This window comes from Pangasianodon hypophthalmus, chromosome 23, assembly GCF_027358585.1.
Source record: "Pangasianodon hypophthalmus isolate fPanHyp1 chromosome 23, fPanHyp1.pri, whole genome shotgun sequence".
Lineage (NCBI taxonomy): Eukaryota > Metazoa > Chordata > Actinopteri > Siluriformes > Pangasiidae > Pangasianodon > Pangasianodon hypophthalmus.
In genome coordinates this window covers 11,938,603-11,956,337 of record NC_069732.1, presented here as the reverse complement: position 1 = coordinate 11,956,337, position 17,735 = coordinate 11,938,603, and the positions used below count along the sequence as shown (strand labels likewise).

The window sequence follows — 17,735 nt, the reverse complement described above, 5'->3', positions numbered from 1 at the left end:
AGACGATATATTGCAGTGGCAGACTTTTTAAAATTCTTGTTTGTTCTGCTGGGTGTTGAGGAAAACAAACCAGCTTTAGTGCACCCGCCTCAAGATCTCAGAGATTTCTGTTTTTACAGAGGTGTATTTATGCACACTAACTGACCTACAGTCAAATTAGATCACATTATAAGGTCAAATTACTTTATACTAGTTAAAACTTTGTATTATATTTTGTTGTGTTTTATTTCTTTATTTAATTTTTTCCCACATGCTTGCAAATTCATAATGTGCAGTTAAGATTAGGGTTAGCCCCTTTATTAGGAGCACTTTTTAGACTTAATTTGTATGAACAGGAACAAAATCCAACCACATTGCCCCCTGTCTGTTCAAATTTCTCATGAGATGAGGTTCCTTCCTGCCTGATATACTCTCCTAATGTCCTAAAAAAAAGACCACAGAGATAAAATCATATTGCATTTAACTGCATTTCTCCTTCCATGGAAATATGGTGTCAAATATGATGAGTCTGTTGCTCTCTGTCACTTTCTTCCTCTGACACTCTGTTTCTGCAATTTGTTGAACACACCCACTTGCACTCTCAGTGCTCTAGAAGAGCGTTATACACTGCTACTATTGATTCAGTCCTGACACACAGCCGTGTCTCACACCACACTCTCAGCTCCATACACCTAGACTACTCACTCCACTCAGCCATGGCTGTCTACCACAAGGAGTTTGAACAGGCAGGCAAGAAAGCAGGTCTCCAGATCTGGAGGATCGAGAACATGGAGCTGGCTCCAGTGCCAGAAAGCCTGCATGGGAGCTTCTATGTAGGTGATGCCTACTTAGTCCTTCGCACAGTCAAACAGAAAAATGCCTGCTTCTATGATCTGCACTTCTGGCTGGGTGAGTTAAAGAACATCTATAGCGCATAGCATTTATTTTCTGACATGAACTTGACATGTTATCTGATTGGAGTTTGAAATAAGAACAATGTGCTCATGCTATAAGGATTTTTATAATGGGCAATTTAGTCTATTCAAATTGCATTAACGTGATCTGTCAAAACGTTTGTGACATTTCCCTCTGGCTGTATCAATTTCTTGATAATATTCTAATGTGAACACTAAGATAAGTAAGGCTTAATACAATCTAGCTTGTGGGAAGGTGGACTGGGGAAGTATATCAAGCTCATTTGCTTCTCAAACCCATGATTTACCTCGTAAACACAAAAGGCCATAAATCTAACAGTAGAAAGGTAAAGTGCAAATGGTAGAAGACATGGAGAAATCCTTTTTTTGCTATTATGACACTGACCTCTAACTTATATTGACACATATTTGAGAAAAAGAGAGATCTGAATAATGGAAACTTGAAATGCATGCCATGGAAAATGAGTGAAATTACATAATAATTTTGCACTTGTCTTTGAACTGGAACATAATTAATGGTAATTAGACAGCTTACAGGCATGACACATTTTCTGATATATTTGTGATGCAAATGAACAATCTGCAAATCTGCAATAACACTGCAACTGTACTACTGATGTGTTCTGATCTTTACTGATACTACATATATGAACCTTAAGTTGTACTAGAACATATACTGATGAAATGATAGAAATTGCATCAGTGCACTGCACATCCCAGGTTATATTGCTGGCTAGCTGTTGAGTGGCTTCATGGTTTATGAGGAAGTAACACTGCACATGATTGCATGCATGTAAATAATTCAAAACAGTTCTGGCTTAGTAATATCTTATTGCCAATGAAACCTTGCAAAACGAGATTTGACATGATACAATGTGCAAACGATTAAAATCAGATCTGTTTTAGGCTATTATTTCTCTAACTTAACCACCTTGAGAATAAAATTGACTCTATTGACATATGTTGCCTTGTCTCTGCTCTTAACTCTGTCTTTCTTTAAACCCACACCATTAAGAATCACTGACCACTGAGGATGTAAATGGGCTCTTAATGGATTTTCTGTCTATCACATCCCCATCCTAGGACAGGATTTAGTCCAATGCAGTTCACTCTATAATGGAGAGGAATGCATTCAAGGACTTATACGGAGAAATCACATCAACCATGTTGTTCTGTTCTGTTATGTTCTGTTCATCATGTACAGTAGTTTAGCATCAAAGCTGTGTGCAAAGCATAGCAAGTGTAAGCGTACAACATGTGAGAGTTTCACTCGAGTACCAACAGCTTTGCAAAAGTGTGAAAACAAATCGCTTACAGTCACAAAATGAACACTAAAACCACTTAGGCTAATTCACATAATAATTCATATACACTACCTTGCGTAAATATTATGAAATATGTTAATATGTATGCAATCGCAACCTTTAAGGGTTTTTTTTTTTGTAAATAATAATATAGCAAACTATATTACCCCCCCCACACACACGTGCAGCACTGTAATAATGAATATTGACTTATTCTGTAATGTCTTTCTATCTGTGTGTATATTGCTGTATCTGTCCAGGTAAGGAGTGCTCTCAGGATGAAAGTACAGCTGCAGCCATATTCACAGTACAGCTGGATGATTATCTTGGGGGCAAGCCAGTTCAGTACCGTGAACTCCAGGGCTGTGAATCCACTGCTTTCACCAGCTACTTTAAAGGAGGGATCACATACAAAGTATGTTTTCCCAATTGGTTCTTAAACTTCTGCTTTCTGAGACTTTAGCTTTAAGTGGTTCATATTTGGTATGAAGCGCTTGCTTTTTTTTTTTCTTTTTTAATAATGATTGACTGTTTAGGAGCCACTTAAGAATGTTTGCACAAATGTTTGTAGTTTTGCAGACAGGACTGGCTCATGGAAGTAAAAAGTGGCTCATGGTGTAAGAAAGAAAAAAAAACAAAACCATTATTTCTTTATGACTCCAGGCAGGAGGCGTGGCATCAGGGTTCCAGCATGTGATCACCAATGACCTCAGTGCCAAACGGCTCTTCCACATCAAGGGCCGGCGTGTGGTCAGGGCTACGGAAGTGCCTCTGGACTGGGCCAGCTTCAACAAGGGCGACTGTTTCATAGCGGACCTGGGTGCAGTAAGGGCCCACAAAAACACAGTGGCATTAGACACTTCATAACTTTAAATGATCTTAATCAGAGATTAGATAAGATTTACTCTTACAACTTTACTCATCTCAAAGAAAAGTCTTGGGGTATGTTTAGGGTCTGTATTGCTGGTGAGTTATTAGCTTAACAGTAACTTAACTTATAATGTTTGCTTGTTCCATTTCTGCTTTAAAAAATTGTTAGTATGATCACTCATTCCCAGAGAAGGAAAATGGTCAAATCAGTTACGTACTATTTAATTACACTTCAGTAGTATGAAACAGGATCTCCTGCATACCACACATGTGCTGTGTATGTACAATGGGAGGGATTGTTATTTGGATTAGTCTGAAGCCATAGTTATTGTCAACATGAAGTGAGAATTCAAGGAACAGGACAGGATTAGCAAGGACACATTGATGCTTATGATTGCTTAAACAAGGTTCCTTTTTGGCAAGACAAATATCTAGCAATATATGACAGTAGAAGCCCAAAAAGAGGAATAAAGCAAGTGGATGATTTGATTTTGCAATACAATCAAGAATATAAGTACATATATTGACATACAGATGACATACAAACTTCTTCTGACTGATCACTTTTATGCTTTGATGAAACATTTCTATCCTGATGGGATTGCTCGCTTCCCCCATCCACAGTGCACAAGGGCTGACTGAATATTTTGATGGGTATGAAAATAATAAATAAAAGTAAATCAAATGTTATGAGTTTCACAGTTCACTTTCTCTTATATATGATATATAAGTTTTTTTTGGAGAAAAAATATATATTGCTCTGAGTGAATAAGAAACCTGGTGTTTTATGATTTATTATTATGAAGCCACTAATGAGTCATAAACATCTAAAATATTCAAATGCCCTTTAAAAAAATTCCACAGTGTTTTAACCCTGAAATTAAAACCCTCTTCCCAAAACAGTAAGTACATTGAGGGTGTGTACTGTGATGTTGAAAAAAATAACAGAAGAGAAACCAAACATTTGGGGTTGACAGTAATTATAATATTTGGAAAATAATTCAAACATGAAGAGAAGGATGTTGTACTGTACAGAGCAAACAGATTAAATTGCAGTGTTGTTGAATGTGTGTATGGCCATGATCTGAGGGCTTTCTCTGTCTCTCGCACGCACTCTCTCCAGACTATCTACCAGTGGTGTGGCTCGATGTGCAACAAGTTTGAGCGGCTGAAGGCAGCCCAGGTTGCTGCAGGCATTCGTGATAATGAACGCAACGGCAGAGCTCAGCTTGTAGTTGTAGAAGAGGGAAGTGAACCCAGTAAGCTGATTGAGGTAACATTTAACATTTAATCCTAAATCAATGCTATGCAAATATTGGAAGGTCCCTTGGCTGTACAAGTCATGCGGTTCATTATTAGAAACAGGAAATGCTCTTCTGTAAAACAACAGGAAGGATGCACTGTGTGTGGTGTTACTTTTTCTTTTAGCAACTTGAAGCCACTTGGTTAAGCCACTGTTCATTTATACCCATAATTGCTCTTAAATATTTTTCATGTCACAGGTTCTTGGTGCAAAGCCAGACCTTGCAGAAGGTGATGATAATGATGACATCGCAGCTGATATAACCAACAGAAAAATGGCAAAACTTTACATGGTGGGACAGTTTACCAGTTTACCAATACATCAAAACATACAGATACAATTTCACAGCTGCAACTTTACCATTAAACCACAACACAAAAAATTGTGTTGTTTATTAGGTATCTGACGCCAGTGGAAAAATGCAAGTGACAGTTGTATCAGAAGAGAATCCTTTCTCTCAGAGTCACCTGTTGACTGATGAGTGCTTCATTTTGGATCACGGCAAAAGCAAGATGATCTTTGTGTGGAAGGGTGTGTACAACTGAATGTTATAATCTTCATAGCATCTTCATGCTATATGCTTATGTAGACTCATAATTAATGAAACTGGGGCTAATGATCTGCTGATAAAAAAACATGCAAAGGTTTGAAGCATCAGCATGTCTGTATCTTGTTTTCTGCTGATTTAATCACAACTGTACACATTTGTACCAACTGCTGTATCCCATAAACCACTTCCTATCTGACTTAGGCCGCAACGCAAACCCCAGTGAAAGAAAAGAGGCTATGAAGACGGCCGAGGGCTTTATCAAACAGATGGGTTATCCTGCAAACACACAGGTTCAAAGCTTTATGTTAACAGTAAATTATGTGACTTGTTTTTTTTCTGCCTACAATGAACAGTTATGAAACTATATATATGAGTTACGTTTTCATAATTAAATTTCCTCTGAGTTGCCAAGTCATCTATCTAGTGTATAGCTGAAAAAGCAGAATATGCCCCCATGTGAAGGGTTTTCCCAGGCTGCCACACAGTTATACTGCATTATATTAACAATTAAATATTAGCATAAAGCATCATAAAAAGCATAAACCAGCTTCACTGATTCATAATCACTATGAAAAAGGAACAGTCAAATAATTAAAGCCCTCCTTCCTCAAACACAGATTCAGGTGCTTCCAGAAGGAGGAGAGACTCCCATCTTCAAGCAGTTCTTTAAGGATTGGAAAGAGAAGGACCAGAGTGAAGGACTGGGCCGGGTCTATGTCACCGAGCAGATTGCTAGGATTCAACAGGTGGAGTTTGACGCTTCTAAACTTCATGAATCTCACCAAATGGCAGCCCAGTACAACATGGTGGATGACGGCACTGGAGAAACACAGGTGAGCAACATGTAGGGTGGCTCTTTAAAGATGAAAAAGACATCAATATAAGGTTTCATTTTTGGCATCCATGTTAGATTATTTGCTGTTAAATGTCTTAAAGTGGATTATTTTGGACATGTGGGCAGCTGTACCGCAAAAGGTTGTAAAAACGCAGTATATTGACAAAAGTTTGGGCAACCTGACCAACCATATCCATATGTGCTTGTTAAACATCCCAATACAGATTTAGTCCCCTTTTACTGTTAAAATAACTCCCACTCTTCTGGGAAGGCTTTCCACTAGATTTTGAAGTGTGGCTGTGGGGATTTGTGTTCATTCAGCTACAAGAGCATTAGTGAAGTCAGGCACTGATGTTGGGTGAGGAGGGCTGGGGTGCAGTCTGCATTCCAATTTATCCCAAAGGTGTTCAGTGGGGTTGAGTTCAGGGCTCTGTACAGACCAACAGAGTTCTCCACTACAACCTGGCGAATCATTTTTTTTTTTTTGATAAATACTATATCTTAGAGATTCCATATCACTTTGAACAAGGAAATGAACTAGTGTGGGGTTGAGTTGTGTTACAGAGCAACTGTAATGTTAAAGATAGGGTCAGTGATTTTTGACACATTTTAGCAAATGTCTGCTCAGAGGAAAAACTTGGGTCTCTGTGGAACCTTAGGCCATGTAAAAGAGGAAAAAAGCAAATAATGTGGACCACCAATCAGGACAAGTAGGCATCCTTACTTATCCGTCAGTCAAAGTCTGTTCAGAAGTTGCCACTCCTGTGCTAGCAATCAGGTAATCTAGCTTAGGCAGCAGTGTGCATGTTTTTTGGCAGGCTTGGCTTTGGAAGGACACTGAAGAGATGGTCTATGTTTGTTTTATACATTTCAAAATAGAATTGCGAATTGTGATCACATTGCTGTGATCCTCCATCAAATGTATGAATTTGGCAGATGCCTCGACATTTATTTTTTAGATTTTATATCAAAATGTATTTTTTCATTCATAGTTTGTTGTTTTTTAATTTTTTACTTTTCAGATCTGGAGGGTGGAGACTGGTAATAAACAAGAGAGCAAAGTCCCCATAGATCCAGCGACATATGGGCAATTCTATGGGGGAGACTGTTATATCATTTTATACACATACAAAAGAGGACAAATCATCTACACCTGGTAAGAGTTACACTTTTTCAGTGTTTGTCTATAACTAAATTCAATGATGTGACAGACACTTAGCTTATCTGTAGTTTATTTATTAGCTCTCTCTCTTTATAGGCAGGGTTCCAGCAGTACGATAGATGAGCTGACTGCTTCAGCCTTTCTCACTGTGGAACTGGACAAGTCGCTGGGTGGAAATGCAGTCCAGGTGACTAGCTGTGGACACATTTTAGACTTAGAAAAGAAAAAAGAAGTATATTTAATTTATTACTCTATTATAATAATAAGGTAGCAAATACACAGTACATATAACTGTGTCTAATAAGCATTAGGTATAGGTATAGCTAGGTATAACACTGAAGGTGGTTTATAGTAATGTTGTTACACTCATAAATATTTAAAAGTTACTGTACATACAGTGCCTTGAGTAACTATTCGTCCCCCTCAAACATTTCCACATTTTGCAGTTTGTAGTGACTTATTAGTCCCAGACTTTTGATATAGTTATGATAGCTGCTTGGTCTTCATGATGCTGTTTGTTTAACTATGCTTGCTGATAAACTCTGGGGCCTTCCAGGAACAAAGTGTATTTATCTTGTGATCATATGACCCCTTAACTGCACACAGGTGGACTCCAGTCATTTAACTGATTCCACCAGAGCTAATTTAGGTGTTTCACAGCAGTGGGGGTGAATACTTATTCAGTCACAACTAATACATTTATTTATTTAGAAATAAGTTTGCAAACTCTATAGATTTTTCTTCCAAATTCAATATGATGGGCTATTTTGTGTAGCTTAATGACATATAATCCAAATTACATATAACTCAGTTCCAGGTTGTAACACTACAAAATGTGGAAAAGTTTAAAGGGAAGAATACTTATGCAAATCACTGTAAATGTTAAAAAAATAAATAAATAACTGTGTGCAAAATATGAGGTTTAGGTAAAACACCTGTAACTGTCAGTCATATTGAATTACTAGGCTTAGATAATTTTTATTATGATTTCATATTACCAAAATGTAATGGAGATATTCCTGTGCAATAAATAACTCAATTTAAAAGTGCATGGATAATCAAGCAGTAAAATAGCTGCTTCATTCAGGTAAAGTGGGGAGAGGTGGGGACCCTCAGTAGACGGGGCTCAATGTTTATATGTTAGAGAAGAAATGTTAGAGAAGACTCACATGTAACTTATGTAAATTATTCAGGAAAAACACTGCCATCTTGTGGTCATATTTAAAGCTGTGTTTAAAACTCAGTCATGCTCAATGTTTAGGTCCGGGTGACCCAAGGAAAGGAGCCAGCACATTTACTGAGTCTGTTCAAAGACAAGCCTCTGGTTGTGTATAAAAATGGGACATCCAGGAAAGGAGGACAGGAACCTCCACCCCCAATCCGGCTATTTCAAGTGCGCAGAAACCTGGGTACCATCACGCGCATATCTGAGGTGAGGTCCAGCACACATCTGTACATGTGATTGGATATAAATTATGTGATTCCACTTTATCAGTATATTTTTTAACTGGAGAAGCATTTTTATGTATGTTTTGTAACAGGTCGATGCCATAGCAGCTAGTTTGAACTCCAATGATGCCTACGTATTGAAGGTGCCTCAGGGGAAAGGGTATCTGTGGGTAGGGAAGGGGGCGAGTGAAGAAGAGGTACATGGAGCTGAATACATTAGTAAGCTGCTGCAGTGTCAACCCCAACGCATTACAGAGGGAAAGGAGCCAGGTGAGAGCACACCACATGCTGTTTATACACACTTACACCACAGCACTGTTGAATGTTCGATACTTGTTGGTCAAAAATGTTCGATACTTATTGGTCAAAAGGTGTTGATTAATTTTCTATAACAGCACACCTCTATATCAGCAAAAATTCCGGCTGCAAGCTTTATATTAATCTGCTCATTCTAGTATGGTCTAGTGCCATGCACTATTGTCTGCTGTAAGGTGACATTTGTGTAGCAATTTTGGAAGGAGTCTCCAGTGTCAGCATTTTGCAGTGGTCAGAATTCCGGTTTGCAGAATTACGAGTTCTGGGTTCTTGGTGACATGAAGCTGCATTTTTTTATTATTATTATTAAGGGAGAAAAAAGAGAGGCTGGTGAGAAATTGACTATTTATAGCTGCTGTAATGTAAGTGATAACCTGAACTAACTTTTCTCATAGATGTTCTACATTAAAAGTAACGATAAATGGTTAAAAGTGATTAAAAATTGTAATCATTGGCAAAATCCATCTATTTTTCCATACCGCTTATCTTACACCTTGTGGGGGAGCCTGGAACTTGGGGCACAAGGCGGGGGACACTCTGGACAGGGTGTCAACCCATTGGAGGAAACCCCCAATGGGGAGAGGAAACTCTGCACACACAGACCCTGGAGGTGTAAGGCAAACATGCTAACCACTAAGCCACCCAACGCGAGTTTCCACTTTCTAAAGGAAATCATTTTTAGCACTTTGACAGCTATTTGCGATGGAAGGACATCTTAACATTAGAGTCAAGAATGCAACACCTAATGAACCATTACTGACTGAACAATTTGGCATCTACAGCCTTTAAAAAATCTGATCAGAATTCTAATGATGCTAACCGCTTGGCCAGGTCTCTTTTGCAAATGAGACTCCTATTTGATATTCTCACAGTAAATTAAATGGGAAATTAATACCTTTTATCCATACATACTTTTTATGTTTTTTTTTCCAGGTGTTGCTCATGTCGGGAAACCTAGTCTATACATTTCTGGGTTGGAAATATGGCATGCCTAATTTTTCTTTTGTTAATTTTTTTAAAGAGGCATTCTGGAAAGCTTTGGGTGGACAAACCAAATACCAGACATCAGAGAGGCTGGAGAGCAAAAGCATTGTACGGCCTCCTCGTCTGTTTGCCTGCTGCAACAAAACAGGGAGATTCATTGTGAGTATTCAGCCTATAAAGAGTGAAGCCTTACCAGTAAAACTGTATGGTTAGTGCCAAGACAGTTTGGAATGTAACGTTTGCTATTTTTGCTCTATATTAAATGATGCGTTTTAAAACTATAGTTTATTTTGTGCATTTTGGTCTCCACATTTGGCTAGACAAACATCTTCGGTAAACATCACATGTAATTCCTGGCTGTATTCTGTCCTGTCTGTAATGCAGCCATTTTTGGTGCCTGTGTTTTAGGACCTTTTCTTAGTTTGACTGATAATCTGATTTAAGTTTAGTGTAAAATAAAGATCATTTCTCAACCTAAGAAAATGGAAATTGCATTATTTACGTTATTTAATTCGTCTGATTTTATACAAACGTGTTTGTGGCATTTTTAACGATACAGACAAAGTATAGCCTTGTGAAATACCACCTTTGAATGATCACATAGAGCAAACAGTGAGACTCATTTCATAATAGCAGCATATTTATTCCAATTTCTAAATAGTATTTGCTGATTTTCTTCACATTAAAAAAATATTGCCATAATAACAACTCAGCCAGTCATGATTAATAGCATAATAATTGGAAATGAATCATCCACTTATGGTTCATACTCAGATTGAAGAAGTGCCTGGTGAGTTCACCCAGGATGACCTGGCAGAGGATGATGTCATGCTGCTGGATGTCTGGGATCAGGTAGAGTAGCTGAACTCTTGTATGAGTTTTACATTTTGACAAGTGAATATGATCATATGTAAAAAAAAAAATAAAAATTCTTTACCACTCACCATGTGCATGTATACAGTATATCTGTGATCTGAATAAATCATTGGACGGTCAGGCACTCACATATTGTTTAACAGGTGTTTATCTGGATTGGAGCCGATGCCAATGAAGTGGAAAGAACGGAGTCAGTAAAGTCGGGTGAGCAGCTCTTGCACACATTTATCTCCCTGCAATAAAATCCACCACATTAAGCTTGATAATAACATATCAGTATCATTTAACATAATTATGTGAGTCAAAATGGAGCACTAATAGCACTCAAATGCACAAGTAATGGCATTAAAATGCATTACAGATGAAATCATTGCCAGCATCATTTGGATTGTTGTAAAAGTGTATTGTCTGTCGTGTTCAGTGTGACAAAAATGATCGAAGAAAATGACGAGGTGAAATATTATATTCTCGAATTGTTTTTGAGCTTTGGGCCTTACATTAATGCTACTGTACAAGTATTACCTACAACAAAATATCAAATTTCGTAATCATAATGACATAATTACAGATTTATGGGTCTGTATGTTAAACAGAATGACTTACTGTCATTATACTAATGCTAGAGTGGATTTTAATTGTTATAATGATATTTGGTTTAGTTTGTCTGGTTGCTTATAGTAAATATTGAATCAAAAAGCACATATACACTTAATTAATGTGCCTAGTATGATTTAAAGACTTATACACATGAAGGAATAAAGGCTTAAAATGTAGGGTGTGGAAGAAATGGCTGTTTTCTCTTTACATAAAATTATTTTAATATTTGAAAAATTTTAAAATTTAATATTATGAAAAATATTCATGCATATTGGCCATTATCATATAGGCCTAAGGGCTGAATAACTCAGACACAATTAGGCAGTATAATGTTTTTCAGTACTATGTAGTATTGATAATGTGAAAGGGCCAGGATAGTAACCATGCAAGAATCCAAAAAATTCAACCAATAAGTACTCAGATAAGCATAACAACACTAATGTCTAACAGGGGTAAACAGAAATTTGCATATCTGAGAACAGTGCAATACACAGTACACACAGAGTCAAGGCCAGTGTCTATCACTGAAGTATGTGCAAACAGCATCAAACAATCAAGGAAGCACAGATCTCCAGAGGTGGAAAGGTGAAAAATCTCTCACTGATTGCTGCTTTAACATTCCTTTACAGCCAAGGCGTATATTGACACAGACCCATCAGGACGGGATAAGGGGACGCCTGTAGTGATAGTGAAACAAGGCCATGAGCCCCCTACCTTCACCGGGTGGTTCCTGGCATGGGACTCCTCCAAGTGGCAGACCGGGAGCACAAAATGAAGACACAGCATGTCATCTTCAGCTCAGGGAGACTGTATGACTGTGGCTGCATCTACGTGAAGGCAGCCTATGCCTTAAAAGTAACATATCAAACATGCCTGTATGTCAAAGTAGTACTGGATTGTACTGGAGTGGTTTACATCTTTTGTACCTTTACTGTGTATCATTTACCTGCAAAGGTGCATGAAGTAAACTATTGCTCTAAAAGCTCAAAATTAAAGGTAATACAGTGGTTCTAAAGTTGCAATTATGTACTTTAAAGCTGTGCAGTACATGCATGTTTCCATATAAAAGATACATACTAAAGGTCGAAAAGATGTACTCCGGAGTGTACCATCTCAAAGACGAGTGTGTGGAAGAGTGTGTCCTTAGCCATTTTTATTGCACTTGCATGCCTTATTCTTCTCTGCATTGCCTAATGTGTCTGACTTATGGTATTTTTGATACTGCTTGATAAAATTCAAAAATCAATAAAAAAAAGTTAAACTGATCAGAGCATTGTCTGTTTCATTCATGAGTCACACCTTCCGCAGTGATGAATGATCGTCTCAGTGATTAACCTTTGGCCTAGGCTATCAGTTCTTTTAGAAATGTAATCAAGCTCGATATCAGTTGTAATACTGGCTATCTCAGACATGGATCCAGGGAAAATAAAGTGACATAGAAACCAGTGACCGCTAGAGGGCAAGCACGAGTAAGAGACGCGTAAGAGCACTTGTCCTACTTTTCTTATTTATCCTCAGAAGAGAAACAAGCTCACTGATGTTGATTTAACACTATTTCAGTCCCAAAGACGACACAAATCGACGGTTGTGTATTTGTACGACACACAGTATAGCCAGTCTGGACTGTTATTTGGCCCTTTTTGATGTCAGACACGTGTTAATGGCCGGGTGATCATCTCAGGCCAAGCTCATCTCAGGCACATTGGCCCATAGATGGAGTTGTTGATGGATCACGAGACACCGCCTCTTTCCATCAGCTCACACTTTCAGCAAACATCCATTCTTTCCAGGTTTCATTTAGTTGCTGAACATTATGATACACTTTTTATACCTATGCTTTTTATATGGCTATAAGCACACTACAAGACAAATAGGCTAAATGTAGATAAATGCTACCTTCAATGCTACCTATTCTTTTTCACTCTATTTAGGTAACTTCCTAACAATCTCTACATTGCATAATAATAATAATAATAATAATAATAATAATAATAATAATAATAATAATGATGCATTCAATTTTAGCGTTTCTCACACAAAAAGGAGGCATTATCCACCACAACTTACATGATTAAAATAAATACAAAATTAAATGTTTAAATGTGTTTAAAGTAACGGAGTAACAGTACTAAAGTTTATTCATTTTTTTATTATTATTTTTAATTATTTTAATTATTTTTTTAGCTATAAATCAGTAAATGATGCCTTAATGGAAGTCTTGATCAACCCTTATTATTTATTTATTTTTTTAATTTAATCAGCGTTAAAGTTGAATCTTTTTAGCGCTGTAGTTTTGGGTCTTGAACTCATATTCACAATAATTCCTACAGCACATGAACGCGGCATGGAGTTACCTATGAAACTCCGCAAGCACGCGCGCAAGGCGGTAGGTGTGTCTCGGACAAAAGATGAGCGTGACTTCTGACCAATCATCATTCACCAAAACCGCGAGCTTGTATGGAAACGGACCAATCAGGAGCTCTTGCATGTTGTCAGTCGACGCAGCAGTGCTCGAATAAACTGGAAGGCGGCTTGCTGTATCAGTCAGGGAGTCAGTGAGCGGTGGTGCTGGGTACAGACAGGGTGTTGTAGTTTTGCTCATCAAGAGCGGTCTTAGTAGGAAAATACATCGCTGTGGAGCCAGAGGAAATTATCCTTTTCCAAACAGAGGACAAAGCGAGTACGGTGAGTGTCAGTGTTATATTCTGTCTGCACATACACCTGCCTGTAATAATCTCCTAAATGAATTCTGAGGGGTTTTTTTTTTGATGATGAAGATGATGATGATGATGATCACACCGCAGCAGCCTGATGCATGAGATTCTCAGTCACTTGTTGGCAAATTGATTGGCTTTTATTTTACAGCAGTGTTTCCCTTAGCAACTGCACTCACAGATGGCCAGCGTCTTAGTTGTAAAGCAGATTACACCCGATTTATCATCATCATCATTACATTTTGTTAAACAGTGACCAAACTAATAGGTTTCATGTTTTTTTTCTTTTCTGAAACCACCTGCACCACATTTATTCTGAAAAAGTGGCGTGAATAGAAGCCAGTGGGCGGAAAGAAGCGCGTTCTTGTCATTCATTGTGGATTTTTATTGCAGCTGAATGGGATTAGACGCTGGCCTTGGAGAGAATTAGCCTATGAAACCTCTGCACTCTCCAGAGCTGCTACATGTGCAAATGGGCTCTCGGGCTCCTGCTGATTTTATTCCACATTCATCCTCCCTGCCACGAAGTGACATCCAGCTAAGATAAAGCTGTGTGCAGTTTTAGAATGACAAAGGGAAAGCCAGGCCCACTTTAGATCCAGTTTCTAAAGCGGAAAACCAATGAACTGTGTGTTTGTTAGGGACTCGCACTGCTGGCCTCATTGCATCAGCTCTCTTTTCATCTGGTTTCAGGTTCTTGCGGTCTCCAGGGAGGGAGCGAAGCCTTGTGACTGCTTGGTGAAGCAATAGTGGCTTCTGGTCTCCTCGATCTCCCTTTTCGACTTTGTCAAGATGGGGAACGGTTTATCGGAACCCCACACCATCTTCCCCGGACTGCCATCGTTCCAGGCCCTGCATATTGTCATTCTCGGACTGGACTGTGCCGGCAAGACGACGGTGTTATACAGGCTGCGCTTCAACGAGTTCGTGAACACGGTCCCAACCAAAGGCTTCAACACTGAGAAGATCAAATTGGTGCTGGGCACGAAAGGTCGGACGGCAGCCTTCCACTTTTGGGATGTAGGCGGTCAGGAGAAGCTGCGGCCGCTGTGGCGCTCATACACACGCTGTGCTGATGGCCTCGTGTTTGTGGTGGACTCTGTGGACACTGAGCGCATGGAGGAGGCCAAAACAGAGCTGCACAAGATCACAAGGCTGCAGGAGAACCAGGGGGTTCCTGTGCTTGTGCTGGCCAACAAGCAGGACCTGCGTAGCGCTCTACCATTAGGTGAGCTGGAGAGGCTGTTGGCGCTCAATGAACTCGGATCTCACACGCCCTGGCATCTCCAGCCGGCTTGTGCTATCATTGGAGAGGGCCTACAGGAGGGTCTGGAGCGTCTGCACGGCATGATCAGCAAGCGGAGGAAGATGATGAGGCAGCAAAAGAAGAAGAGATGAGTGAGAGGGGCTAGTCAGGTTCACTCATCTTGTGATTACATGCCTCCTGTCACTGTGCACTGGTGGATTCATTGATTTTACTGGTTGAGTTTTATCAGCCTGATTGATGGAGCTGGAGGGATACACTTCAAAGACTGCTCGTTAGCCACTGTACACTATTGGTTCGTCACCCTGCTCATGGAAGGGTGCGCCGGAGTTGTCAGGATGACATCACAGGACCTTTTATACTACTTCAGTGGACATGTTGTTCATTGATTTCTTATGAAGATATACACTGGAGAAAAACTCATATATTGAAGATGGATCTCTAGGCTGTTTTGATGTTCTGTGACCTCCAGTGTTAAATATTCTGTGATCCACATGTGAACTAATGAAACGAAAAGATAGATTACCAAAGCCCCTGTGGAGTGTTCTGAAATATCTGATGTACACATAATGGTGATCTTTCACTCCTGTTCATGTGATAAATACAAGCCTTTTTTTATTGGACCATTGTTGCACAACAGAGGTGGGGTTGTAAGGAGAACCAGGATAAGCTTTATGCGTCACTACTTGGGAAACACACAAATGTTTGAGTATAACGTCAGAACTGGCTGCCTTACCAGCCAAAACACATGCAGTCCTGCACTATCAGGTGTCTGGTTTAAAACTTCAGCATTGATAGCAGGACTTCTCCCAGGGTTCCTGAAGTTTTTCTGTCTTTACAATCAAAGTGGAATGATGGTGTTATTTGTCGAACTATACACCATGTGTGCTTCCCTCTACATTTAAATGCACTTTAGCAAACCCCTTTTGTAGGCTATGAACATCAGATTTTGTATAAAACCTATGATATTGCTTCAAATGAAGCGTTTTATAAGTCCTAAGTTGTTCCATGTTCAGGTGTGTCATTTTGTCACTCAGTGTGTGTGTGTGATGGAGGGCTTTGTATGTGTCAAAAGTTATACGCCTTGAATAAAACAACAGATTCAATCAAGAAACTTGAATATTTTGAGTCCTGATAGTGTATTGCATGATTTTCTCTGCTTTTTTTTTTATTGTAATCGTAAGCCATTACCATTTGTGGAATTTATTATCTACTATTTCCTAATCTGATAATGATATCTGGACTGAAATCAGTGGACGTTGACCTTTTAGTGTGTGATGTGGAGAAATGGTGCCATGCCTTAGTTAAAACAGGTAACCTTGTGAACTGAAGTGCTTCATTCCATGTGAGTAACACTGTACACTTTCCCCTCATCGGCCTCCACCACAACAATGTATCAGTTTATCCTCACAAACACACACATGTCCATTCCCCATTTTGAATTCTCTGTCTGAGTTAAAACAGCTTGAGTTTTACTGGAAATGAGCTATTTAAAGTCTCAACAATACAGCAGATTGATGAGCCCTCTGCCTATATCAATTACATTATGGTGCTTTAGAGCTATCTGATCACATAAAAGTGGCCCAGGGCAGCAGAGTGGCTCAGAGAGTAGCACTGCTTCTTCACAAGGTCCTTGGTTCGATCCTAAGCTCAGGTTTCTGTCTGTGTTGAGTTACTGAGGTTCACGTTTTCCACGTGGGTTTCCTCTGGGTTGTTTGGTTTCCTCCCATCTCCCAAAAAAACATGCAGGTATGTGAATTGGCTATGCTAAATTGCCCTGATGTGTGAACGACTGTATTCCTTCCTTGTGCCCAGTGTTCTTGCGATAGACTGTGGATTCACACTGACCCTGACCAGGATGAAGTGGTTACTAAAGATGAATTTATGAATGAAAAAATGGCCTGTATACATGCTGCAAATACAAGCTAGTTAAGAACTCACAAGTTCTTGCAATATCTTCTCATTATGTCCTAGGAAGGCATGGAGCTGTAAATAGTGGATATCCGAACGTCATCTGAAACTTGTCAAGCTCTCAGTGTGGTTGATTTTGGTCCCCACAGAGGTGTGTATTGACTTTGGAAAGGATCTGGCATGAATGTGTTTAGGAAACGCTTAGTTTCTCTGTGAACAATGAGGTGCTAACATGGGGACAGACGCCTGTCCAGCAGCTGACGCATCAAAACAGGACATTTGCTGGACTTATTTGTGCCGTGTAGTGTTCTTGCTGGAGGGAAATGTTACAGACGAGAGGGAAGAGCAGCTGTAGGGTGGCTATGTTTTCAGGCTAAAGAGATATAGTCAATGGAATTGGCATGCGTCTAATTGTGGTCTGGTTTAGGAGATATGCAAAACAAATTTTGTCTATGGGAGATGCTGCACCTTACAGTATGGAAAACAAAAGTTCTTTTTGGCACGGCTATGTGGAGAACTAACAATCACTTCAAAAAGAATTCTTAATTCCAACCACCATTGCATTTTGTAGAAAAACAGCACCAAGTCTCAGTAATGAAGCATGGATTGCTGGAGGGCTTGAGAGAGAGAGAGAGAGAGAGAGAGAGAGAGAGAGAGCAGTGTTTCGCTGACTGGTTTGGCTATGTG

The 17,735-nt window shown here is 39.2% G+C and overlaps 2 protein-coding genes across 2 annotated transcripts; both read left to right on the top strand.

The window, feature by feature from the left end:
* Positions 1–610: 610 nt before the first annotated feature.
* Positions 611–12,418, top strand: scin (scinderin). Its single transcript, XM_026929917.3, has 16 exons — positions 611–888; positions 2,479–2,633; positions 2,882–3,043; positions 4,212–4,361; positions 4,591–4,683; positions 4,790–4,922; positions 5,143–5,231; positions 5,559–5,774; positions 6,799–6,932; positions 7,035–7,125; positions 8,200–8,370; positions 8,480–8,657; positions 9,724–9,845; positions 10,461–10,538; positions 10,706–10,766; positions 11,789–12,418. Exons 1-16 carry the CDS (start codon positions 696–698, stop codon positions 11,932–11,934), a joined length of 2,172 nt encoding a protein of 723 aa, XP_026785718.2. The 5' UTR covers positions 611–695; the 3' UTR covers positions 11,935–12,418.
* Positions 12,419–13,659: 1,241 nt separating this feature from the next.
* On the top strand, positions 13,660–16,251 carry arl4ab (ADP-ribosylation factor-like 4ab). The gene is made up of 2 exons (XM_026930170.3): positions 13,660–13,844; positions 14,567–16,251. Exon 2 carries the CDS (start codon positions 14,666–14,668, stop codon positions 15,269–15,271), a length of 606 nt encoding a protein of 201 aa, XP_026785971.1. The 5' UTR covers positions 13,660–13,844; positions 14,567–14,665; the 3' UTR covers positions 15,272–16,251.
* The last annotated feature ends 1,484 nt before the right edge of the window (positions 16,252–17,735 follow it).

Coding starts and splice junctions, on each gene's coding strand:
- scin (XM_026929917.3), top strand. CDS start 696: ATGGCTGTCTACCACAAGGAGTTTGAACAGGCAGGCAAGAAAGCAGGT. Junction 889..2,478: donor TGATCTGCACTTCTGGCTGG/GTGAGTTAAAGA, acceptor GTATCTGTCCAG/GTAAGGAGTGCTCTCAGGAT. Junction 5,232..5,558: donor GTTATCCTGCAAACACACAG/GTTCAAAGCTTT, acceptor CCTCAAACACAG/ATTCAGGTGCTTCCAGAAGG.
- arl4ab (XM_026930170.3), top strand. CDS start 14,666: ATGGGGAACGGTTTATCGGAACCCCACACCATCTTCCCCGGACTGCCA.